The 26928-nt window shown below is 42.1% G+C and overlaps 1 protein-coding gene across 1 annotated transcript in view; it reads right to left on the bottom strand.

Annotated features, from left to right (window-relative positions):
• Window positions 1-447: 447 nt before the first annotated feature.
• The window catches only part of unc5a (unc-5 netrin receptor A), a 133198-nt gene continuing 106717 nt past the window's right edge, over window positions 448-26928 (bottom strand). Inside the window, exons 7-15 of the mRNA XM_068326235.1 lie at window positions 20737-20925; window positions 19650-19949; window positions 17703-17790; window positions 17012-17180; window positions 14807-15040; window positions 8112-8261; window positions 6309-6473; window positions 5990-6168; window positions 448-4034 (exon numbers count right to left, since the gene is read on the bottom strand). Of these exons, the coding sequence (XP_068182336.1) occupies window positions 3869-4034; window positions 5990-6168; window positions 6309-6473; window positions 8112-8261; window positions 14807-15040; window positions 17012-17180; window positions 17703-17790; window positions 19650-19949; window positions 20737-20925 (1640 nt within the window). The 3' untranslated portion in view covers window positions 448-3868. The remainder of the gene's footprint in view (window positions 4035-5989; window positions 6169-6308; window positions 6474-8111; window positions 8262-14806; window positions 15041-17011; window positions 17181-17702; window positions 17791-19649; window positions 19950-20736; window positions 20926-26928) is intronic.

Below are 26928 nucleotides of genomic sequence, written 5' to 3'. Positions count from 1 at the left end.
GAAACGTTTTGTAGGGAGATTGTTCTTTTTTGCAAGTACTGGCAGAGATGTTGCTCAGTCCTGCTGGGTGGATTCTAAACTGTTTAATTGCCTCTAGAATGAGAAATAACGTTTAGTTATTTGCGTTTCGATCAGTCCAATGAGATGTGCCATCTTATTAATGTACTTTTTGTGTTACTCTAGATTTGTCCTGGTATTCTAATCATGCTGACCTTTTTCTGAAACTCCCCAGAAAAGCGATTAACCATATTTTCCTAAATGTCAGACAATTCCTGTGAAGTAAATATTTTAGGACCAGAGTGATGTTGAGTCTTTAAAGCTTGACTAATAACATTTAGCAATCACCTTTTTAAAAATAAATCAAAAGCTCCACACGGTGATTACCAAGTAAAAAATTCAGTCCTTGAATTAACAATATATAATTTATTTACAACAGTTCAGGCTGAATTACTATACATACCTTTCTGAAATGTCATAGATATATATATATACATAAGGCCAAGTAAATACTTGAAAGCACTTAGAAACGAATTTCCAAAATTCTACCCACAAATCCATATCATTGTCCAAAATAGTACAGAAAACTTCCCTCAGAAGTTTTTCCATTGCCACAAAAATGTTGACAACAATTTACATTGACAATAAGGAACACAAAAGGTAAAAAAAAGGATTAGACAATTGCATAAGCGCTGTGGCATGTAATAAATACAGCATTTTGACTTGCAGAAAGGCAAGGAACTAAATAGAAAAACCATTCACAAGTACTGAAGTCTACTGTTCTTAGTTCAAAACGAAAACAGCTCAATCAGTGAAGGGAGAAATCTGATCACTCACACACACACATACACATACACACACTCTCACACACACACACAATGTTCTCGACACTAAATATTCATGAGTGACACAAAAAAATAACAGTAGAAATGTAACAATTTCCCCCCATACCTTCTAAACCGTTGAACAAAGTACTTGCTGCTGACGTAACACAACTGTGAGGCCAAGATTTCATCCTGAAGGGGACTGTATTAATTTCACACACACACACACACACACACACACACGCACACACAGTAATTGCAGATTTTTTTGGACAAGATAGAAGTGAAGATAGATGGTGAACATCCTGGCGGCTGGTGAACTACATTACTGAAATGTGGTCAGACAACAAATCCCAGACAATGACAAGAGTGATACGAGTTTCACACACAGTCTGACTGTACAACTGCCATGGCTCATCGAAACACACTGTGTTAACACTGGCTTGTCTGCGTCCATGGACTGACATCCTCAATTATCCTCCACACAGACCACATATAGTGATTCACTGAGCAATAGTGACTTTTTCCACTTTGTTTGTAAATGCTTACAGTTCAAGAAATAATAAGAAACATATGCAGATTAAGGACGGACAAAATATGTATAGAAACTTCCTTTAAAACAGTCTCTAAACCCATAACACTGCAAAAAGTCTTCACTGCTAGATCGCCAAAGAACAGTATATAGGCAAACACGTCACTGTTTAGACTTGACAAATGCTGCGCCACTTAAGTGTATTTTTTTGGTTTCATATTAAAATATAATGTACATTTCTTTACAAAGTGATAAAATAAAAAGACACATATTACTGCTTAAACAAACTTCGCTCAAAGACAAAAGTGAGGACATTACATAAATGATTTTGACTTTGAGTCCGCAGTTTAGAAGAGACAGTAACTGACTTATTCTTATTAGCTGAAAGAAAAATGATGTTGAAATAAGATTAAATGGATAGAGTGTGAGGATTTTAGTGGTCTCATGATATTCATAAAACTTTGGTTACCAATTCTGCTGATATACAATAAGCGAAGTGACAGCACAAGGTTGGTATACAAAAAGTATTTACATATTACACGTGACAAAGATCCATTTCAACATGAAAAGATTGATTTAAGGTGATTTCGCCATTTTATCTAAAAGGGCCTTGATCCAAGGGTTTCTTAAAGTGAAATTAAAAAGGTAACGTTTGTATTTCATGACATCTCTAAATGGAAAAAGTACAAGAATTTGGAAAACCGTGTCAGCCGATGTGTCGTGGGAACTTCAAGAACATGAAAAAATAACCACTTTCTTCCACTGCAAGAGAAGATATGTATACATTCTAAATATGTGACAATCATAAAAGAGGCTCCAGTTAATGTTAAAAGTTGAAGCCACAGGAGGACAGGCTGTACTAACTGTTTGAATAAGAAGGGATCGAATGGAAAAGGACTCTCTTTAAACTTTAAAAGACGACTTCAAATGCAACCCTGAGGCAGACGGAGGAACTATGGCTAGTTTCGGATTGCTCGCACCTTTCAAATAATAATTACTTAACTGCTGGACTTTAGAGATACTGTGTGTATTTCATGTTGCCTGACCTGACAGAACCTTTTTTGAATAACAATTAAAAAAGGTGTAAAGACGAGCAACATTTGAAGCAATGAATTTGTTGTATGATTCTGCTGGATCATTTGTGCCAGCCTGGAAAGAAAAGAATAAAAGAACGTTTCAGCGATGCTTAACTTTGAGAGACAGGCGCTGCTCTGATGTGGAAATACTGTTTAGCCACACAGCAAATAAAGAATCCCCACCGACAGTGCTTTATAGATGACTAAAAAAAACTAAGCTGTACAGCTAGCCTTTCTACACCACTAAAGGAATTTGTTGTCAGATCCTCTGTGGGTAAAGTGCTCTGCATTATTCATATGGGATAATAACCCTTTTGGCCTTGTTTTTCTGACACCTCTGCTACAGAATTAATGTTATCAGGTGGAAAATGTCATTTTAGAAATGAGTTCTGACGATATTCAGTGTTGGCATAGCTGCAAACGCCTTTCGGCCCTATGGCTCCGTCATTAGCTGTGGAATTTAAAACAGAAAAATGTCACAATGAACAATTGGGGCACTGCACATTAGTGTATAATAAACTGGACGGATCATAATCACACAATTTCCACAGAAATAGACAGTGAAACTGTTACTCCTCCTGCAAAAGAGCTCAAACTTTGTATATTCAGAAGCAGGAAAACTGCAGAGTGTCTCACTGAATTAAGATGTTACATTCACATAAGTGATATCAACACTAAATAAAAGACAACAACATGAAACTAATTTTTAGGTCTTCGACATACAATCTACTTTAACCCTGCAGGTCCAGGATGTGCTACAAGCCTTGTGTGTGTGTGTTTGTGTGTGTGTGTTTTTTTAGCGTATGATGACACTCCAGGGAAACACACATCTGTGCAGCATCACTGAGTTTGGTTGTGGACGGATGGGATTGCTGACAAACCCTGATGACCTTGTTGAAAAATGTGCTCAGTGTCTGAGATGATGTCGTATAACAAACCTGCCAGTTGCAAACTGTTCTCTGAACCTGGCACCATCTGTCACCACCCTTTTCATGTGTAAATAATTTTCTACATTTAAAAATATTCATTGAATTTTCAATATTGGACCTCAGTGATAGCCTTATGTTTGCATATTGATCCATAATAGCCATAAATGGGCTATTAATATAAAACGTATGAAATTAATTTAATGTCATCTTCAAAGTAGAACCATGGCGTATGACGGATTTAACTTCAATCTTTGATGTAAAATAAAGGGTATTTTCTTTTACATTTCTCCACACGCCCAAATGCTTTCATCTCCCTAATTTGGTCAGTTTAAAGATTTTTACACTGTTTGGTGGGAATCATACACAAATTCTTTACTATCCTCTGAAGCAAACAAAGGATGACCTTGAACCAGCTCTGCTCTCTGACTCCCGCTGCAGTTATTGTTTTATTTCTCTGTGTTGTTGTGTTCTGTACTTTTCCTTTGCACCAGTCTCTTCCCCTTTTCTGGGTTAGCATTCACCATCAGAGACCAGGAATATCATGGCTTCCTGTTTGCCAATGTCAGCCATGACCGTGGCCAGCTGGTTGATGTTGCCGCTGTGGAAATGTTGTGCCTCCCACAGGTCCAGGATCACAGAGGTTGGGCTTGCTTTGGATGCAAAGAAACTCATGTGTCTGAGGAGAGAGGAGTATAAAAATAACCGTTAGGGAGAGATAAGACATTTTTATTAAATCAAGTTTTTCTTTTTCACATTTGAAAACAGCCTCATATTCTCTCCTCAAATCGTGTCAAAGGAAAGCTTTTCAGCTGGTGCTTTATGGTGCTGCTGCCTCTTGTAACTCTGTCAATGTCAATTTTATTGTGTTATATTGGAGCAGTAAGTAAAAAAACACGATAAAAAGATATGAGCCCAGTTTAGCTCTTCAAACCATCAAATACAGAATCTCTGTCAATTTTCATTGGAAGCTTAACAGCATAAGCTGCTATTGTCTGTCTATGATGTAAAAATTGACCCTAAATCCACCATATAGTAAATCCTATACGTACTTTCACAGTTAAGTCGGAAGTGACCTTTTCCCTTTTAGGAGCAGAACCTTTACGATCAAACCCAATCAATGACAACAAAGCGGTGCCCCTGCCAGCTGTGTATTTGATGTTGAGTGGGACCTGATCCCCTCGGTACCTGAAGATGCTTGTTTGATTTTAATGGCCTTTTTCTGTCTTCCGAATGTCTGGGGCTTTAGCCGTTATGTAGAGCACATATGGCATTAGAAAAGAGAGGAGCGCTTTAGCTCCTGGCACAAAGAGGGGTTGTGTTATGTGTGCCGATGGGAGGGGTTGAGACAAGGAGCTCAAATGCCACCAAGTCCTTTCCACCTTGAGAAAGGTCAGAGGGCCATTACTTCCTTGTATTTTCTGTTTGCCTAGTGAAGCATTTTGTTGATGGTTACAAACGTGGCAGTGCACAAGCGCCCAGAACGCAGCACCACTCTATTTTGAGTCAAATAGGTTTTAAATTCACACAGCAAACACCACCACAAAAGCAAAGTGTTGGTCAAAAATAGTTCAGGAACAATCCTCTGTGTCATTATTTAGATAGAAAAGGCAGAGCTTAGTGTCCGACATGTCAGCCCTGCTTATTCACCCTGGCGTGTGAAACACAAGCTTATCTTGTATGGCTCAGACACAGCCATTTGCACAGTCTTAAGAGAAACAGATCGAATGAAAAGGTACTTGGCATTTTAAGTTTTATTGATTGGTCTCATTCCGTCTGGTCTGGACAATTTACACACACGAGAACCAACAGAGAAACAACAGTATGACAGAAACCAAAGAGCTGCTCCCTTTTGAGGAACGAATGCTGTTAAGGATAGCTCAAACGTCTTCCTTCTTGAAACTAAAATGAGAATTGATTATGATGAGCAAAAAAAACAATGCTAGTTTAACCCGAAATGCATTAATTCAAATTTGTGATTAATGGTGATAAATAAAGTTGATTGAATAAATTAAGTGTACCCATTTGATTTCATTAGGAGGTATAAAAATGTAACAGAGGACAAAAGATCAATGCCTGGCTGCTTTCTGTTACAGTTCTTATCGTGATGAAGTGCAGCATCTCTCAGTTTGGCACTCGACCAAGCCGACTCCATATTTTTCGTCATGATGGGCAGCTATCTTGGTACCTTTCCAATTACAACTGTTAAGTGGAATGTAACAGGTACACGTTTAGCTACTGCCTCTAAGCTGCTTACCTGTTCCTGAGGGTAAAAAAGGAAGAAGAGGCTTGTGTTTTCTAACAGAAGTAATAGCTGTATCCTTCAAGTCCACGTAAATCCTGTAATGTCTGCAGCGTCAAATAAGGGATTAGCTTGCCTCGACATATCCTTGTTTACCCAAACTTTTGGAAATACAGACTTTAGTGATGCACTTACTCTTACTGTACAATTAACTTCCTATGAACTCCTTATGTCCATGCATATTCATTATAGCAATGTTGTGTAAATGTATCACCATGCTGTATCTCAGGAGTGGCAGCATTAATATAGCTGTGCTGCATTTTCTGAAATCCTTTGTGTGTGAGCTGCCTGTTCCTTAGATCAAGGCTTCATAATATTTGGCCGTTCTTTACCTCTCCAGTTTAAGTCTTTGTGCTAGCATTCTCCAGTCAGCTCCATTGGGGCAGGGGGCATCCAGGCTGCTGCAGATCTTCTGCCTGATGAGGTATGGGATCTGAAAGGCGCTGGGTCCCGCCAAAGCTGTAGCATTACTGTCCATTAGCATGAACTCAGTGTCCACAGCTCGGGTGTCCTGCTCGGAATAATCACCAGAAAACATGGACGTCAGAATGCTGACCCTCTTCCCAGTGCTTAGAAACAAGTTCTCAGGAAAATGCTGAATAGTGCACAGCATTACCTGGGCTGCAAACAAACAGTTGCACTGAATGTTACCTTGGCGATGTTAAAGTCGAGGCTAAAGCTCTGTCCCTCCCCCTCCACCTGCCACACGCACAGCTGGCAGGTGAGCTCGCAGGTGCTGAGGCTGAGTCGCTCCAGAGAGAACGTGCAGTGAAGGTACCGCTGGGAACCATTCCAGATGTGGTAGAACGGGATTTCCTGCAGCACAGAACATGCATGCAAAAAAGAAAAAGAAAAGCGTTAACGCAGCAGCACAGTCGGTACCTGTATGTCTGAGGCAAACCGTAACAAGACTGCCTGCCTGGAATACACCAAAATTGTCATTAATTAGACTGATATAAGTTGTCACTGTCATGTATAGATTGTTAAATATATCCAAGATGTCAGACTGACGTGATAAATAGCATCTTTAAAGGGAGGCAGTGGAGTTCCTGGTGGTATGATGAATACAGGAATAATTCAGATTTAGATTTTAAAAGAAAACATCGTATCTTTCTCTCTGGTATGCATTCTCTATTCATGCCTGTTTCCCATCCTTTCTTTTAGGGATGTGCTTCTGCACCCATTTTTGCACAGAGTGACAAACGATGCATTTGAGTATAAACTATATGAATACATAATGGATTTAAAAAGAAAGGCTGTGCAACCCTAGCTCCTTTGCAAACACCTACCTGAGCGAGTTAGAATTTATTCAAAGCTTAAAATTTCTACATCTTCCTTTCTATTGCTCCATATTCATGCTTCATTTGCATATCCCAGGAGAAACGCAGGGGTAACTCTTTACTTCACCCTCAGTTCAACAGCTGTCAAGAACTTCAGTGAAGTGGGACTGCAGTACATACTGCCAACCAAACAGGGGCGCTGTTACTCAGGGAGATGGATGACAGCGAGAGCCGGGTGTTACTCAAGAAAGTCTGAAGCCCTTGGAGACTAAAAGCCTTTTTTGACCGCACTGCTGAGGGGGGAATAACACTTCCAAATGAACAGATACAGTCCAGAGGAATAAGCCTCTGTTCTGGGTGCATTGTTGCTTGGCACGTCCTGTGTGGTTCTCTTCAGGGACCTGGTGCTCAACGCTTACAATAGATGCAGCTAGAACATTTTCTAGTTCTCTTTGAACAGCCCTCTTGTCTTTGTTGCCGGGCTGCAGTGCGGTGGCCCATACAGGTTGGAGGAGTGCAGTAGTGGTGGAGAGGTTCCACATATTTACATACTGCTCCATACTCTATCTGAGCTCGCTTTGAAAGAGAGGCAGCGAGGATAATCAATCAGCTTGCGGTACTGAGTTAACGTGCACAACCCAGCTTCCCTATGCAGCGTACAATATCTTGCAAAAGCACAGCCTGATACAAGCACTTTGCACTTTTCAAAAGATAACAACAACAATAGGAAGATTATTGGACAGCAGAGTTCTGTAGTAAGAGTTAAAAAAAAAAAAAAAGGTTTGCCGGAATCTTCAGTGATCATTTGAAGCCAAACCAAAACATACTTAATTAAAACTATGAACCAAGTAAAATAATTAAAACAAGTTTCCCGACAGATAACTAGAGCATGAAGCCTCATTAAAAATAAAAAGTTGCTCCTCAGAAACAACTTGGAAACATCACTTTTGCTGACATGTACTCCATTTTTCTAACATCTCTCTGGTTGACTAATTTAAAATAAGCCAAGACAAAATGGATTTTAATTTGAGAGGGCAAACACATTAGAAAAACCACCCAAAAATGCTAATGCACAAATCTGACACCCGTACGGTTGCATTACATTTCAGTGCTCCATCTCCGATCTGAGGTGACACTCTGCTCTTGAGACCCTGCGAGGGGCCGCTCAACGCACCTGGTAGCCGGCCAGCAGTTTGCTCCTCCAGTGCGCCTGGGGCATGTCGTGGATGGACAGACGCAGGTTGCGGTAGCTGTCTTTGAAAAGCAGGATGTGAGGCTCATCAATCAGCCGGCCTCCGAGCTGACGCTCCATCTGCATCACCTCCTGAAGACGGAGAGGGCGAGAGAGAGCGAAAGAGAGAGAGAGGGTCATCAACATTTTCCTCTCTGTACAGAAATTGTGCGCACAAACACACTTTCACACAGCACAAGCTGGAGGCAGGGATACGGTACATCTTACACAGGAAGATAGCTTCCCTGCATGCAGCCACAGCGGGTTGGACCAACTTGTCTCCACAGTGTTTTAATGTCACCACAAGGTTGATCCCCTCCCCCTCGCCTCAGTGGTCGCACCCATCTTTCAGCAGCTGCATTTGCATGCATCATACAGCAGCCATCCCAGCCTACTAGCTACCTGGGCTGCGATGAAGTAAGTGAACAAGCCATTAGTCAACTGCTCATTGTTCTCGCATGGTGAATCCCCTTAATTTCATTTTTGTTTTTGTGCCAGGAGAGATTTGTAAATGCATGCTTAATGTTTTAATCTCTGTGGGACTTGCTTGGTGGACCATTTGTTGCCATTTAAATGACCATCTGGAATGGGATAATAATATCTGCTGCATTTTTCTCTGATCTATCAGTTCGTTTTTAGCTGGATGCTTTGTGCTGAGTCTTTAAGAAAATAATACTTTGGATGAAAGGATTTCACATGTTGTACCTCGAACATCAGAGCGGCGCATTATAATGGGGGGGGGGGAACCTCTGAAGTTAGTAAGAAATAGGCAAGCAAAGCAAAGAGATATGTTCTCTTAATCTGTCTGACGGAAACAAGGTGGCAGAAGGCAGCCAGAACGCACTTGTCTCTGAGACATCTCAAAGATGCCAGCTCCAAGAGAGAGATGTGTGTATTGATTATGGCCATATGTTGTGTGCTGCATGCCAGTGTGGTTGCCCATGGTACGATTTCAGCAAAGGCATCTAATTAAGGTGGAGAATGGCAGGCTTTTCTATCTGCACAATACTGATTCAATTTTATGCCCTCTTCCCCAGGAATGGGTTAGACTGATTCCAATTACAATGGAGAGGAAGCTGTTAATTATCCGTTTGGAATCTCTACCTGTTTCTGTTATTTGACATGCTCTCTGTTTTGCCGAATGAATGCTTTCCAGTTCAGCGTGACAATTGAATTTCCATGTTTGCTCAGCGCTTATCTTGTTGTTAGCATGAATATTATATCCCTGTGCCATTACCCATCTCAATTCCCACATGTACATTGGTTTATTACCTTCCATCCAAATACCACAAAACATCAAGTGTGTACGATGCTCTGACTGTGTGTGTCTGTTTGATATATATTCCCATTGTGCTTCCATCCCAGAGCCCTGTGATGCTACCCAACCCACTTATTCAGAGTGGGAAGGTCAGACAATGGCGCTGAATCAAAGCGTCGAGGTCTAATGAGTTAATGACAGGGGGCAACACAATCTCCACAGAATTAAAAGCCCTCCTCTATTTTCTCTGTTACACAGACAAAAAGTCACATTAGGAGGGCTTCCAGAGAGGTTTATTTAAAACAGTTCCTAAGAACAATTATTTGCTGAAGGTGATTAGCATTGCAAATAGGGGCTGTTGGTCTTTGATTGGGTATTTGACCTATAACAGCAAATCTATAAGGCTGCTGGCAAGTGAGAGCACAGAATGTCAATTATCTTATTATCAACATATAGCAACACAAATGAATACTAACTGCTCCGTCTAACGGTTTGCTGGTTTCACAGCTGACATGATGGGATTACCATCAAACAAGGTGTAGGACACGAAACTCCCACTACCTGACAGGGACTCTGATAACTACACAACCTGCAACGACACTATTGAATGAAGCGCCCGTGTGTACTCACTTCTGAATGAAAAAGTCTGTGTGTGTTACTGGTGTGAGAGCCTGTGTGTGAGTCTATTAGAGTGTGATTTTTGTGCCGGGTTTCAGCATATGTTCTGGACTGCGAGAATAATGGCCCTCTTTACGCCCCATTATCCTGTTAACAAATGACAGTGTGAGTGAGCTAATGGATGAGAAGCTAAATTTGACCGTATTATTTACTCTTTCTGGGGGGAAAACAATGCAAGTTTTTGAATTAGTTTATCAAATCATATATTAATCATCTCAACCTTGAGCTAAATTGTGTTTCCATTTTTGCGGAGATAACAAGAGCAGCTTCTAGAGACACCTTGACCCTGTACAACTGTGGAAACATTAAGATGCATGAGATGGGGGAAAGTTCAACCACTGCTAGAGAAAAAACCCTTTTGTTCTGTTGGAATTTCAGATAGCCTGTGGTGTGTGTGTGTCAAGACTGTGAATTTAGAGTCAGGCTGAGCCAAGACTACCCCGTGACATTCAATGAGGCTGGCTAAAGAGAGTGAGAAGGAGTAGGGAGGAGTAAAAGAAGCAGGACAGACGAGAGATGGAGGCAGCTTAACATTTGTGTGTCCAGGTCAACAGAGTGGTCGGCTTTAGCGGGAGAGATAACAGGATTACTGCAATCATGGCCACAGTTTTATGACTTCAAGCACCTTCCCACACTCACTCATCATCCACCCCTCTCCTTGCCCATTCCCCCATCCTCTCAGCTTGGACCAGAGTTGGGACTATGATGGACTGGGGAGGGTGGGGGGGCTCCACCGGGAAACAAGAGACACTCGTGCAGCTAATCTCTTCTGGCTGGCGCTGACAGAAAGAGGTTAGCGGCTGCACCAAACTCCAGCAGTCAGCCATCGGAAGCACGGGAGAAACACTGTCTCACAGTCCAAACAAACAGCAAGGTCAAACTGCTACATGTGGACTTCATCTTGGTATGTAATTAAAGTGATTAATTTAACTATCTCTGTTGGGGATTATAACTAGCATTTGATCAGTTAATTAGTCAAGCTACATGTGATCTGAGACAGGGAGAGATATGCGGACTTTAATTTCCTCATAAACTCAACTTCACCCCTCCGCTCTCAGCAACGTTGGGTCCACATTGCTTTTAAAAATATGCATTCATAACGACAATCCATCTTCAGGGCTTGCTTTTTTCAGGCAAACGCATTTGTTTAGAGAAAGTAGACTGGCTATGTGTGCTTCATAAATCTGTGTATCTGTCAGCAGGATGTGACAGGCTTTTCCTCTCTGACTGAGAGTCTATCAGTCTGAGCTCCAGTGGCCGTGCCCGCTACAGTCAACTCTGATTAATAACTACAAATAGAAGGGACTTGTCTGCTCAGTTATAAATTGGGACTGTGTTTGCCAGGGAAAAGAGGCGAATTCTGCTTAATAAATCACAGTACAGGCCAGGAAAAAAACAGCAGCCGGGAACATAGAAATATAATAAGGAAACAATTTCTCAACAGAGCTAAATGATAAAGCTGACTGTCTTCTTTCACTTAATGTCAACAATTATCATTAACCATCCTGATGTAGCCTGTTTGTATTGCACTCTTATATGCACTGACTTTCTCCTGTGGTGAATTAAAGTAAAAAACGTTCTTCTCTAATGCTGCTTGTTGCTCAGGAAGCTGCCGAAAAAGCTTCACAGTAGAGGAAGCACATAAACAGTTTATGAGCCCTTTTAAAAGCAAATAAGAATAATAGCTTGAGGTCAAACGATGTACAAAGCAATCCAGGAGCCACTGTTTAACCAATTCAACATCAATTTAACACCCGTTTAACATTGGAGCATACATTTTTACAATCAAGAGAAAAAAAGGTGAATGTATTGGCCTTGTTACATGAATATTGATGAAAACATAAATTCTGTAGTCTGAAGTAAAACACTGGGAGCACAAAGGTAGTTAACTAAAACATTTTCTCACCATTTGTGCAAAGAAATTAGATTTGGAAAGTTTTATGGCTATAAAATGTCACTTTAACACATTACAGTATGATTAAAGCATCTACAGCTTTGAGCTAAACGCTAACACCAGCATGCTCATGTGTTGCTCACATTAACACGCCAGCAAACTTATATTGAGCAGATATAATATTAACTGTGTTAATGATATGCATGTCACCATCCTTAGATTAGCTAATAAGCCTAATCGGAACCTGAAATTTAACAGCAGAAAAAAATCAGGGATTGCTGACGTTATTCAATCTCTAGGGACCGAGAAACAAAAACTATTCTAGCAATGATGGTGGTCCTCAAATCCCATAATCACACAGCAAATAAAAGCTGGCTTGGTTTTCCACCTCTGTCAAAAATAAATGTGGAAGGAAGTGGGTGGATTATAAATCATTTAACTTGTTTTTTTTTTTAAAAACTGTACAACAAACACAACCTTGTGGGCGTAATAGTTATCAATAAAAACCAGATCATTTTCCATTGTTTTACTATTCAAATGTAGATTATGCTCCCAGGAAAACAGGCTGGCTATTTCAGCTACACACGGTACATAAAAACAGCTGCATCACATTTGACAATTCTGGACACCTTTGTCAGAACCCCTCCAGTTTAATTAGATGTCGTTTTAATGTCTGTCTCTGTTCGGAGTCAGAGACGTGATTCACTGCAGGTGTTTCAATCAATTCTGGGATGGCAGAACATCAGTGGTTCTCTCCCATAGGTCTAGTTGGGAACAATCGAGTGCACAGTGAGGGCACGAGCAAACGCCGATCATGTACCCTCTGCTGTTGTGCCAGCCTTGGCTGGGCCCATCAAGAGTGGGATACACACTAAATATTAACTTAATTGGTCCCGGCAGAGCCCTGCTAACATACGGCAAGCATCAAATGGAAATGTCACTGTTTCCCCTGAGCCCCCGCACACTTAGGATCAAAGACAATAACGCTGGTTCTAATCTACTTTAATTGGGAGATAAGAGATTGCATGGTACAGCATGCATAAATGTAGTGTGGGCTTGTGTGTGCTCATGTCTGTGTATGTGCAAATCCTTCTTGTTGATGGGAGCTTGTAGGAGACTGACAGTCAGCAAGGGGACTGTGGAGGAAATCTCAGCATCACTTTTGGTTTCTTTAGTTCTTCCTGCCAGTGAAGAGCCCGCAGAAATGTGGGGAAATGCTTTTTTTTTTTTTTTTCATTTTCCCCATCTCCCATCAAAAGTACAGCCTATTTAAAGCATGAAAAGTTGAGTTCTTGTCTGGAAAAATGAGGTGCACTTGCTTTAGCAAGCTGCATATACTGTCATAAAATTCCTCAGAGTAAAAGGGATACTGTACATCAACACACACATAGAAAACGCTGCTGTGCCACTCCATTGCACCACCTACTGCTACTCCACCACTGTTACACTCGACAATTAAATTTAATGGTAGCCATAGTGAAAGTCTAATCATAAATGGTGCATTTTAAAGACAGCGATTAGTGATTATGCTGAACCTCTCCTGGGAAGTTTAATCTCCACTCAAACTGGTTAATGTATTTGCTAAATGAACTGCTCCCTCCATAATGGCACCAAGATCAGTGTGAAGTCGAGATTACTAAACAGTGTGGACCGCATTCTAAATCACTCACTAAAAACTACAAAGCCCTGGAGATGCCGTGGCTTACCACAGCACCAGGTTGTCCGAGACGCGGGGAGCTAATGCACTCTAGGGCGCCGAGGGAGCTGCAGAGTGTGGCAGCACAAGTGCTGGAGTCAACAAGCTCAGATGTCCTTTTTGCAGTCTAGGAGAGAGGGAGAATGACAGAACAAGAGCTAGGCACAGGGATGGGCGGAGACAGAACGAGTTTTTTGGGCACCAGCAGCAATCCTACATCCAACACGGACGCACATCCTGAATCACCTTCCCTTTGCCAAATTTTTACATTCATTTCTACAATACAAACACTTTAATGTCAGCCAGCAATTGCTCTGAGCACACCTGCTATCATGCAATAGCTTTCAGAAGCTGAGAAATATAGCAGCAGGGGCAAAACTGACCCGCAAAATATATGTACGCTGGGACAGTATTCCAGAGAATCTCTTCACACAGCTGGAGTACATGCACTTCATCTGCAGCTCCCCCCAAATGTGAGAGCGTTAATTTCACCCTCAGCCCACATTGACCTCCACTGTTTATGTCCCATTGCTATCCATAGATTGCGCGAGTGGAGCATCTCTGCACACGAAGGTCAGCCATTACATCCTGCAAAAGTGGACTTGAGTGGTATTTGGGTGGCGTCAGATGAAGAGGAACAGATTGAAGAGAGAAAGAGAGGTGTGAGAGAAAAGAACGAGAGCACAGGGGTTGGTGTGAAAAGATTAGGGAAGACGCTCCTTTTAATTTACTAATTAACCATGCAAATGTAATCTTAACAGGCTACTCAGAGGCATTCCTCGAGGGAGCGAGGAAAGCATTAGTGCTTGATTATGCTCTGTTTAAAGAGAAGCGAAATATGCTATTGAACAAAGTGATGGGAAAGTTCTTGCCCACGGCAGACAAGCATAACCACTGACGGCATGAAAGGAGTGAATCTCTGTAGCCATTCACACAAAAACACAATCATAGATTGTACTGTATGTAATTATTAATGTGGACATGTGCATTGCTTAAAATGAATGCTGGAGGGAGCACATCAGCTCCACACACACTTTAATAAAGCCTTTACCACGGGCACCCCCCACTAACCTTCCAATGGGAAATACAATGCTAACTGTGTCATGATTTACCTTGAACACGTCTTGTGTGTCATCCATGCAGTAGACTCTGATGTTGTACTCCAGCGTGGAGCAGTAAGCGTCGGAGAAGAGCACCAGCCTCAGGCGCTTAGCAGCACCCATGTGCAGGGACTCACCCACCAGGGCAAGGGTGCCAAGCTGTTCCGAGAAGAGCCGGCACGTCTCGGCCTCGAGCTGGCAGTAATAGGGCTCCGACACTGGCTCCTCCCCCATCAGCAGGACATCCTGGAGGAGGTGAAGGTTGGAAAAAGGGGGTGCAAAGTGTGAATGGAATGGTAATAACCCATTTATGTAGCAGTGATGTTTCGAGTTTTGAGTGCTTGACATCTGTACGTGTGTTGTGTTTGTGACAGGGTGGTTAATGTATCCTGTGGTCAGACGAAGTAACACTGAACTCTAACCTCTACAATAACATTACATTTGCGTCTGCGTAATCATTTCTATCAGAAAAAAGTAATACTTTGTTCTTGCTTCAAATTCCCCTTTCAGTGCAGTGAATCTGGTTCGTGCTGACATGAAAACATATTCCCTCATACAAAGACACACATCCTATAGAACATCATCAATTTACTTAATAATGCATGAATGAGGTACTCAATTGACATGAAAGGAGACTCGAATAGATTCCTGGCAAGAACAGATGGTTCTGGAGAAAAAAGACTGGAGGTGCAGTAAATATTGGATTATTGGGATTTTCAGATTTTGCTTCAGCCTTAGAGATTTTGTTGAGAAAGGTGAAAACAACTTGCCAATTTATCTGCAAAAAACACTGCTGCTGATGGTGGGAGGTGTTAAAAACCTCAACAAGCAGAGCAAGAATTAATTGGCACTTTAATTTGCAGAGGGAAGAAAAAGACAAGATTCAAACATTTCATTTTACTTGTTTTGTTGCAGAGCTGATTTGTTGTATCACAAATTCATCTCTAGCAAAAATGACATGTACCAATATCCTATCCCATCAGAGTATGACATAGCTTCATAAGATAATTCTCCTGCTTTCACAGCTAGTTTGATGGGGACAAATTGATCCCAAGGTGACAACGTTTTCTCTAAAATCCCAGCATGCCAGTGTGCTGACTTTTCCGATCAAGCTGAAGAGAACATTTTGCCAAAAACGCAGCAAGACTCTGGGATCGATTCGACCAGAAACCGCCTACATTGATACAGTTAGTATTGACGCAATTCATTTACTATGCCTTACAGAATACAGTCTCACCTTTTCCTCGTCCTAATATCTCTTTGACACGAACCAGTATGAAGTGGCTCAATACGCCACTGAGTGCTTCTGAATGTCCGTTTTTTTTATCATCTGTCAGAGCTTCTTTCCTTGGCTGCATGTCCTACTTGTCCACTCTGCTTTCAGTTTTGTTATTGTTCATTTTCCCTCTCTTCTCACTCAGTGGTTGCTTCCAGTCTCCAACCGTTTCGTCCACCTAGCTCTTTTTCCTTTGGTGGACATGCGGTCAGGCCGTCAGGCTATATTTGGTCCGGCGGATGATTAAAAGTGCTGGTCTAACCTCTGCCTCGACAGGCCAATCCATCCCATAGACACCCCACCGCTGCCACACACGGGGAGGCTGAATAATTTATGCACAATATCGAACATGAAAGAAGACCTACTAACACTCCGAAGCCCACCAGCACCTTTTCCAATCTCTGTGGATTGTGCGCCTCAAAGCTTGTTGTTTGCAGTAGGGTGTGTGTGTGTGTGTGTGTGTGTGTGTGTGTGTGTGTGTGTGTGTCTGTGTGTAGACTCTATTCTACTGTGGAGTCTGGTAGCTGTGACTACTTTCAAATTTCATGGAAAGGAAAACGGGGAGGGAGCCTTGTAATTGGAAGCAGCGGTCAAAAATGGTCAAGGAGCACTCTGAAGGGTACTTTGAGGATCAATAATTTGCTTAGAGAATTTATGTTTTGAGGCACATATGTTGCCTAGCAACTCTTGAGCTGCATAGAATTGTTGCTTCCAGACTTTTGTACATGTCCAATGAGACAACACCTGATGATCGATACTCTGATACCCCATGATGCCGATGAGTGCTGGGCCACGACTACCACAGTAGTACAGCAACGAATGCTTTCTGGTGCGTGCTTTAAATCTGTGCAGAGCAACTTTGTACTCAGTGAGTTCAGAAAAGACTCACTGAGTGGCAACTTTGTCTTCCTGTGGAGATTTTGTGTAAAGTGCGACCTCACCTCCCAAGTCCCCTCATAGGTCTGCTTCTTGAGGCGGATGGCCCAGTTATCCAGGCATGCATCAGAGCAGTGGTCCACGCTGAGGATAACTGGCCGGCTCAGGACCACCCCTGGAGGGCCACAACTCACAACGGGGCTGAGCAAGGTCTGGCAGCCAGCCAGGGGTAACCTACACCAAGGAGCGCCGAGAGAGAGAGAGAGAGAGAGAGAGAGAGAGAGAGAGAGAGAGAGAGAGAGAGAGAGAGAGAGAGAGATAGAGATAGAGATAGAGATAGAGAGATAGAAAGAGAGAGAGAGCGAGAGAGAGAGACGGTGATGAATGGAGATGCTGTGGTTTTACTCACCTAGTTATTACACAGAATTTACTGGTCCCTTGTAATCAGGATAAAAGACCGCCTGATCGACTCCCGGACTAGCGGAACCAAATTGTGATGACTAACACTATCACAACACGCTACAGTGGCTTCTCAGTCGGAATGCAGCAGTCTAGATAAACAGTGTTTTCCAAACAATTCATTTAACTTAAATAGTGCACTTCCTGGTTAAAGGCTACGTTATTTATTCACACCATTCCTCCACAGCCCTGGCACAGACTCTTAAGCCGTTCCTAATGGAACAGTAGAGCATCAAAACAAACAGCCTAGTGGCATCAAGGGAAGACTGCCAGTTTGGCAGTGTTAAACAGACCCACCTTAAATCTTCCTTCCTCTGAACAGTGAGATAAATCTCATAGATCTTTCCTCTGGGGATGGCCTCGGGAGGAATGAGCAGACTGATTCCTAATGCAAATAACAACAAAGGGAAGGGTGGGGGGGGGTGGGGTGAAGAAGAGAGGGGACAGGCTCATTTGTTCTGACGGAGCAACGCTTTTGTCGTCTCACAAAAGAACCCGGGCACGCTCAACAAAACTGTGTGACTGCAAAAACAAAAAAGCAGATTTATGCTGAAGGTCAGAGGCAGCCTCCGTCAGGTACAGTAGATGCAAATCTCTGCACTGGCAGCTGAGGTGGCACGCGTCCCCGCGATCAACAATTAGCTGAAACAAAAGCGCACACTGTGTTGCAGTTTAAATGTCCTCCGTCTGCCACCGAGTAGATAATTAAGACTGTCGAACAGACTACTCCAGGAAAATCGTGCAACCCCAGGGGAGTGTAGGAACACACCTTGGAGAATAGAGCGAGCTACTGAAGTAGATGGAGTGTTGTTGCTTTTGTATCGAAACACACATGCCAAAAATGATACATTTGGAAACCTATTTAAAAATGTACAAACAATGATAAAGTGACACAATCTTAACAACCTCTAGACTGTAAATGGAGTATTTTCACCAAGAACACACGAGTTTGAAGGATTAATGCTCACAGCCTCGTCTGAATATATCAACCTTCTGCCTTCTTCTTCGCTAACTGTCAAACTGTGCAAAATGACAACGAGTGGTTGCATTTAAGAGCAGTCTCCCGTTGAGAAGATGGCAGTCGATGTGGGGTATAATCTTTGTGTTGGCTTTAAATTAATCCAAGAAAATATCTTTTAGAGGGTGGAGGAGAGACAGAAAAATAAAATGTTGGAAAGTAAAAAAAATAAATAAAAAAATCTGCGTCCTGCTGTACCTGTATTGTCGTTAGCACAACACGACAACCTGGAATTAATGAAAATCCAATTGTCCGGGCATAATCATACACAATCTTTATTCAACTAGAGTGTGTGTGTTTGATTGGTGGGTGGCTGGCTTGGGGGTGGGGGGGGGGTAAGATGTATTGTAATAATTTATTTTAGGTTTTGTTGTTAATTTAAATTTATTTAATGCACACTCCTGATTTTATAATTATTCATCTCATCACTGCACTGAATACATATGTAGAGGCACCTTATCAATATGTTCTTTTTTTTTTTCTTTTTATGCATTACAATCTCAAAATGCTTTTTTTTTTTTTTGGATGATTTAATTTTCAGATAAATGAAGAAACACTTGACACGCAATCTTCTCTGATCGTTCAGCTAAAACAAGCTCCTCATGCATTTTTGTCCGTCTCATTTTGTTTGTTACAACACTTATAAACCATAACAGTAAAGTGTCCGCTCAAAGCCATTTTGTATGAAATACTGAAGCCCTTTTATGTGTATAACCAGGGCACTAACTTACTCGGCAACCCACATACATGAGATTTAAGGGTTTAAAGATTTCAGGTCAGTTTCAAAGAGATGTTTATGCGACTTCTTAGCTACTGATAAACTATCCTTTTAATGTCAAGTCAGATTAATCGTGTCGTTAAAAAGGTGTAATAAAGACTTTATGCGAAGACAAGGGCAATGAATGAAATATGTGCAACAAAAAAAGACACTTTTGTTCACACCCTGTTCCTACATTCAGCAGCATCTGTTAGCCTGTTTACACGGAACTTTTCTTGTTTGTTTGTTTGTTGCGCAGGGGCAAACAGATCATTTTTCAAAGAATAATTAAAATCTCCCCATACTTAGAATGCTGCGTCTACAAAAATGATACCTGAGTGAAAGCTGCTTTGACTGTCTGACTGTTCCATAAGAGGTTTTACTCACAGTTACAGCACAACCTTAAATCGCCTGACCTAAACTACAGGAGTCACAACTTAAATTTACAGAACCTAATTGAGGAACCCACCTGTGTTAGGGATCGTCAGCCTCCCTCCCAAGAAGTTGAAGGTCCCATACGATGTATTAGCTACATCGCGAGGCAACGTTTTAAAGTAGCTTTGAGTGGACAGTCTGCTCACAAACTCATTCTGGTCTGAGTTGAGCTTGCCGTTGTGCAACGTATGTGAGCCGTTAGGAAGAGGATCCAGCAGAGGTCCGTTGGTCATGGAAAACTTTGCCGTGGCATCGTGGCGAGAGCGTAGAGTGCCTTGGTAACTAGTGGTTGTGGTGGTTAGATCAGGCTGAATAGTCAGCAAATGGGAATTCTCTGTTTAAATGATAGAGGAAGAAAAAAAAAACACACACAAAAGCAAATGTGTGAATCTCCATCAGTGGCAGTCATGGTGGTACAGACATCAGAGACAGACCTCACACTCTCTAAAGCTGTCGCAACACACCCACAACACTGAAACAAACAGGAAAAGACACATGGTGCAGAAAAAAAGACTCACACGCACACGCACACACACACACACAATCTTGACAATACACAAATTCCTCCAGTGAAAGCCAGTCTATTCTCCTCTCCGCTCTCTATCTTTGACGTTCTGTCTCTTTAGTAAACACACAATCAATTCCAAACAGAACTCGGATGCAGCTTAGCACTCAGAATGCATAAAGGCTTTCTTCACGGTGAATCACAGGCACTGCAACCCAGTTCTCCATCTCCATCCAACTCAGACAGTTGTATTTCTATTACTTGCTGGTGAAGCTCAGAGGCTCCACAGACAGTAAACAGAGTGGGTAAATTTCCTGACAATGAGGTGGTGGCTAAACATAATCTGTCAGGTAGATAAATAAACAGCTCCTGTCCTACCACATACACAAACACACACAATGTAATAAGTCCCGTTTAGAATACAAACCACTATAAACATATTCACACTACCTCTGCTACCACAAACAAAAACAGGATCAGCAATACATGTAGATGAGCGCTGCACGATCACGGCAGGCAGACGGACAGACCAACAGACGCACAGAGGAGGGTAGAACAAAGAACAGTATCCTACTGCTGTGGGGGGGGGGCCTGCGTGGCCGTGGTGCCCACACACCTGGCTTGCTGGGCTTGATGCCCATGGGCTGGAAGCCAGTGGTGAGGATGGAGGAGTCTGCAACGTCAGCATCCAGGCCGTCCTTCTTGCGCCGGTAGACCAGGACCACCACGATGAGCAGCAGCGTCAGACACAGAGCGACAGCCACCATGCCCACGTAGAGAGCTACGTCCTCGGCGCCACTCACGGCTAGAAGGGAAAACAATGGATTGATAATTAATCACATAAAAAATAAAAAAAAAACTCTCTCAGGTGACAAATGAAATCTGCTCGGAAATCTTTTAGTATCTTTGGTCTGAATGTCTCTCTTGAGGATCTTTTTAATAACATTCCTGTTGCCAACGGATGCAACTAATGCATACAGGCTTTGTCCCTGATTGTGCGATGCAGAGGCTACATTAGCAAATGCTATTAGCAACCTTGATTTTTTAAAGTAGAGAGTCATTGTCAACCTGTAGGCAATGGTAATGGAAGGTTTTCAGTGTTACCTTACTTGATTCTGTGCTGTATAAATAGATCTTGTGCTACCGTGTCCTTTCACTCCCCTCCCTTTTTCTCCCTGTCTCTATGTACACAACACCCCCATGAGAGACAGCAGAAAAATGAGGGATTTGCTTATGAAATTCAAACACTTCTTACCGAATGCCTTTCTCTCTTTTTCCATCTCTCTCTCTCTCCGAAGCATAACAGCACAATTTCTCCCAAAAGTACAGAAAAAACTCAGAGTGAAGCCCATACAAAAACCAACATGTGTGTACATTTTTGTGTATGTATTGCGCACGTGTGTGTTCCCAGGAGAATGAAATTTGCCATGGCTGTCAACCAGGACTGTGGGAATTTGGTGGTGGAGGTGGAGGATGATCCTTGGGCATTTGTGTGTGTGTGTGTGTGTGTGTGTGTGTGGGGGGGGGGGTTGTTGTCCCTGGGAGCCATGGGGGTGTAGTGCTGTCAGCTGAACACAGCCAAGGAGGAGCCGTGTCAAGCAGAAGAGCTTTGAGAGTCGGAGAACAGCAGCAAAGGTTACAGTGCTGCAGGTGTGCGGCATTGAGTTCACAAAAATAAAATAGAAGCAGCGAAAAATGCGCAAACATCTACGGAGCAACATTTTAAATCAAGAGGAATTAAAAATAAAAAAAAGACAGAAAAAATTGGGAGACAAATTGTGTCATTTGCATTCCAACAAAGAATGGAAGTAACACATCCAAGAGTTTGTTTCAAAAAATTGAGCTGATTAACATTGGATTCAACAAATTTGATGAATATCTCCAGAGTGTATGTGGTGTTATTTCAACACCACATTCCAGCCTACCGCTTGACAGGAACTGTGTTCAACCTTGAAAAAACAGATTTGACAGGTTTTAATTGGTGTTAGTAAATCTGTGACATGTGAATGACACAATTAAATTAGCAGAGTGCTCACAATCAAATTTGGGGAAAAAAAGGAAGAATGGCTAAACACATAGCCATTGTGTCTCTGTCTACTCTCACCATTATTTGTGTTTTACCTTCTTCTTTTGCTTCGTAAAATCAATTTCTCTGTACAAACCCTCCAACATACCCAAGTCTTTAAGAGGAATGCCAGAATCTATTTCCTGGGTGATTATCTCAGTACAATCTGATACCTTAAGTAGCAGGATTATATGCATCCAAGCCCTGTGGCGGCTTTTGTAATGCCCCAGATCTCTTGACATGTAATCAATTGTGAATGACTGGCTGAAGATAAACAGGAGATCATGTGTTTTGTTCTTGCAATCACACTGCACATAAGTGCAAGACATACTTATGGCATGAAGGCTCAATATACAATAAAAATATGACAATAACCACAATACTGCAATACAACAGTCATGAGATGAACACAATGGGCTTGGGCTTGAGCTCATTACAGTTGTCACACTTTTTGTGAATGTGTTTCTTTTTATACCGTTGGAAGCTGAATATGATGCATAAGGTGTGTTCTATGACATAAACCCAATGGTCATTGTTTAGTCATTGTAATTCATAGTCATTGTCTGCAATACTATGTTCATGGAGGAACAATGCTATGAATTACTACTTCTAGGCTCCAGTATTTGTGATAACCACAGATCATGTTCAATTGATTATATAAGCAGCCAAAATACAGACATAAAAACAGAAAGACTTAGTACAGCTGGCGTTAGCTAAATTTAACGTCTGGAATTTGGACACATTTTGGTTTTGTGGCTGACAGCAAGGGGCAGCTCTTGAAACTGAATGAAGCAACATGTCCCATGTGTGGGGCAGAGTAACCAAGCTACAAGGAAATTTATCTTGTTCAAGATCACTCAGAATTAGTCATCCTGCTGCAGGGTTTTGATAAACATGTACTTTCGACCAAAACTGCTTCCGTCACAGCGAGTCCTGAAATGCATCTGACAGACGTCTTTTGGATATTACACTTGCACCTCCACTGCAAGTGTAATATCTCTTCCTCTTCAAAAAATGAATCACACAGACCTACTTGGAAAACTGAAAGAGCAGAACATTGCTCTCAGTCCCAAGAGAACCGTGCAGACTTTGAATGTGTGACATATAAGCAGGAGGAAGCCCTCAGTTCACACATGGATCCATTTGCCTGGTGGTGGTGGTTCGATTCCCTCCTTCGCCTGTGAAAGGTCGCCAGAAATTATATGAACGCTATGAGCACTCCCTCAGATTGTATGCTTGGTGTAGCTGGCAACGTTGTCATTCCACTGAGAGCCTGCCGTTAACCAGACAAATTGAACATCCTGGCAAGACACATGCAGAATAAAATGACACTCAAGACAATCTCATACTGACACTTTATATGTAAGTTAAATTTATTACACTTTGTTATTGCTGTTACTGACTTACATGTGACTTTACGTATAGGTATTTATTACGTATGCTCCCTACTTATTACACATTTGTATGAATCATATTTGTTTGGACAGATGCTCCATGTTTATTTACGAGCAGTGTTTTTTACTTTTCTTATACTCGTCTGTCATCCTGTCAATTTACTCACCTGAGCTTCTCCCCTCAAAGACCTGTGTCGGTTTATCTCCTCTGGGAACCATAGGGGTACTTAACTGTAAGCAGCCTTGCTAAACCTTCCACCTTCCACAATGAGCTCTAAAAAGAGGTGGAGAGACTTTTGCTGAGCCTCTCATTAAAGTTCCAAATCCAATTGTCTTAGTGAGTCAAAGGCCAAGCAAGGCTGCGATTGTTGGACTTATATCTGGTATTGCAGTCTACAGAGAGAAGCGCAGGCTGACTAAAGACAAAACAACACTCGTCAGCAAGTAGACGGGCCTACCGGATTCTGTTAATTGGATAAACATCGCCCTAGATTGGCTGGTTGATGTTTACTTTCTAAGGGCAAACCAAAGGCACCTGAGCAATCATCAGATCCAAAGATCCAGTATCTCTGCTCTTCAGTTTCCTTTGCACACGCCGTTCTTGAGCCGGGACAAAAAGGCCAGTCAATCAAACAACCTTCCTTCTCTTTCATCCTTCCTCTACCCCTCTCTCCTTCCTTTCTTTGTGTAATCTCTGGTGGCTTATCGAAGCATCTGACCTACCAGGTGTCACAGCGAAACGATCCCAACGCTCGTTACAAACCTGACCAAGGGCTGCTCTCGGCTTCCCTTGCCCCTCGCTCATTGATTTTCATGATGCCAGCCGATAATTGAAAGGACATCCATCACACTTTAACTGGCATAACTAATCAGGTTTTGTAATTGGATGGGCTGTACTTTGGCTCTCCTCTTGTTTCCTCTTTTTAAGCATACACTTGACCTATTTATCTCTCCTTTCCCATCACTCCATCATTCATTTCCACCTGACGTGATTGTTGGTGTGGAACTTGTGTGCGACCTCTCTTCCTGACTAACACCTGTCTCCATAGATTCCATTCTTGTGATGAGCTGATTTCCGAGTTGAAGATGGGATGGTCTCTGTTTCGCTCCTGGAGGTTTGAGGTTCTCAGATTCTCTCCAGGCCTTGCTGGTTAGGGACTAGATTTTGCTTTGAGGTGAGCTAGTTTGGTCTTGTTCGATTTTACCAGGTTGGAGCACAATGTCTGCACCTGAAAGTTCTCAACTCTCTCTACCTGATCCTTTTTCTCACCCGCATTGATAAATAAAAGCTTTGCAGCCTTCTGTGCCTCCTGCCTGGGCATTTATCAAGAGACCTGAGAATATATTTCATCCCATGGCCAATCCCAGTCACTTGCCCGAAGATGAATAACACTGGAGTTCTTAAGGTCAGGGAAATATAGCTACTAAAACTCTCAAAGCGAACGTGACCATTACTATCTCCACAATACAGTCGTCCCATCCCTCAGCTGGTCCCAGTGAAATATAGTTCAAAATAAACGTTCAGCCATTTTTCAAAAAGACTGTGACTCCAGCTCTGACAAACAATCTCATGACAAAAAAAATGTAAGCTGCTTCGGCACTAAATTAGCTCTCTAATTCAACAGCTAATAGTTTGATGGCCTCAGCAGAATCATTTGTAAAACCCTAAAAATAAGATGCATCAGCAGAAAGTTCATTGCCTCCATTACACATTAATTCAAATAATTGTTTTATGTTGTCCTAATTTCCCGTGCCTGATAACGTGGGGAGTAATATATTTCTCATCATTTCTGTGCCCTCTAACATCCGTCAGCCATTTTGGTTCTGGCACGCTGCCAGCACATTTACCATTTCCCCAGACAGATTTTACATAGCTCCATCTCCGGTTTCACATATTTGCTTTACTGAAAACGATGCTGACTGGGTCAGATCTGTTTATTTTTAAGCTGCAGCACAAAGTACTCATTTTCATTCCAGCAATAGCCAAAACAATTACAATTCTAGCTTAATGAGGGCGATTAGACATTGTAACAGAGGACATCTTCTGTGGCAACAAAGTAACTACAACTCGCTCTGTGCAGATGTAAAGTTCAACAACAACCCCAAGGCAGTCAGAGTCCGCAATATCCCACGAAGAGTAGGTCAGGATACTCTGAAAGTAGTACCTGACAAGTGAATACCTTTGACCTTTCAGGGTGGGTCAAAGCTATGCACTAGCTTTCACCATAGATCAAAGCTAGTGCATAGGTAAATCAAAGAACTAGCTTTGATCTATGGACTTACTCACACTGGCCTTCTTCATCTTTCTATCTTTCTATTCCTGAGGGTACAAAAGTTCACATTTGACCTTGAACTAGTTTTCTCAAGGTCAAGGTCATCATCTCAATTTAATCCCCTTTGCTGCCCAAGTAATGTGCTTTTTCTCTCATCTTTCTATCTGCAACGGTTGTGAAGATATTTGGTGGACGGACGGACGGGCGGACGAACACACAAACTCTGACAATTACAATACATCACCGCTTCATGGGATGTAATTACACTGGAGAGGGGAAGTGTGTGTTTTGTTTCAGGGGAAAGTTTTTCATCTCAGCTAATAGTCTACAGACACGGTTGAAGTATGAGAGCTGCTGACAAGCCAAAAGCATCTTTCTATTTTGCTTATTATAATACTTCGCACAGCCATTGTCTATGGAAAGACATCTGCTGGCAACAGATTGGGACAGGCATTCTTCAGAGGCCAGCGCTTCACTCTGTGCAGTCAGTGTATTAAATACTGTGTGTGTGTGTGTGTGTGTGTGTGTGTGTGTGTGTGTGTGTGTGTGGTTGTGTGGTGTGTGTGTGTTTGTGTGTGCAAGAATGACTGGGATCATTGTGTATACATCATACCTCTCTGGGGAGGAGCTGCTGACCTTTCATTATGGGCCGACTGAGGTTCCTGGTTCACTAAACCAGCCAATGTCAGCTAATGGCTACCATGCATATGCATGCATATATATGCACACACACACACACACACACACACACACACACACACACACACACACACACACACACACACACACACACACACACACACACACACGCATAGCAATATCACATATGCATGATGAACATACCACAAATGTAGTCCAATCTAGCCCAGCACCCGTCTATGTAATCTAGTCAATAAGATGAGAAATCCATGATTCAGTTTTTTAATTCAATGGCTGATGCCAACTGAATCCCCATTGATAATCCTTGCATGGCAGCCAAAATGTGTTTTATTTATAACATTTTTTCGTCAAGATGCCAGCCTGAGACTCATCATTTCTGCATGGCAAGCTGCAATATCTTTCTGTCTTTGTGAAGG

The sequence above is a fragment of the Antennarius striatus genome, chromosome 10 (assembly GCF_040054535.1).
Source record: "Antennarius striatus isolate MH-2024 chromosome 10, ASM4005453v1, whole genome shotgun sequence".
Lineage (NCBI taxonomy): Eukaryota > Metazoa > Chordata > Actinopteri > Lophiiformes > Antennariidae > Antennarius > Antennarius striatus.
Note: the sequence above shows the minus strand (reverse complement) of the source record. Positions and strands in the feature narration are given on the sequence as shown.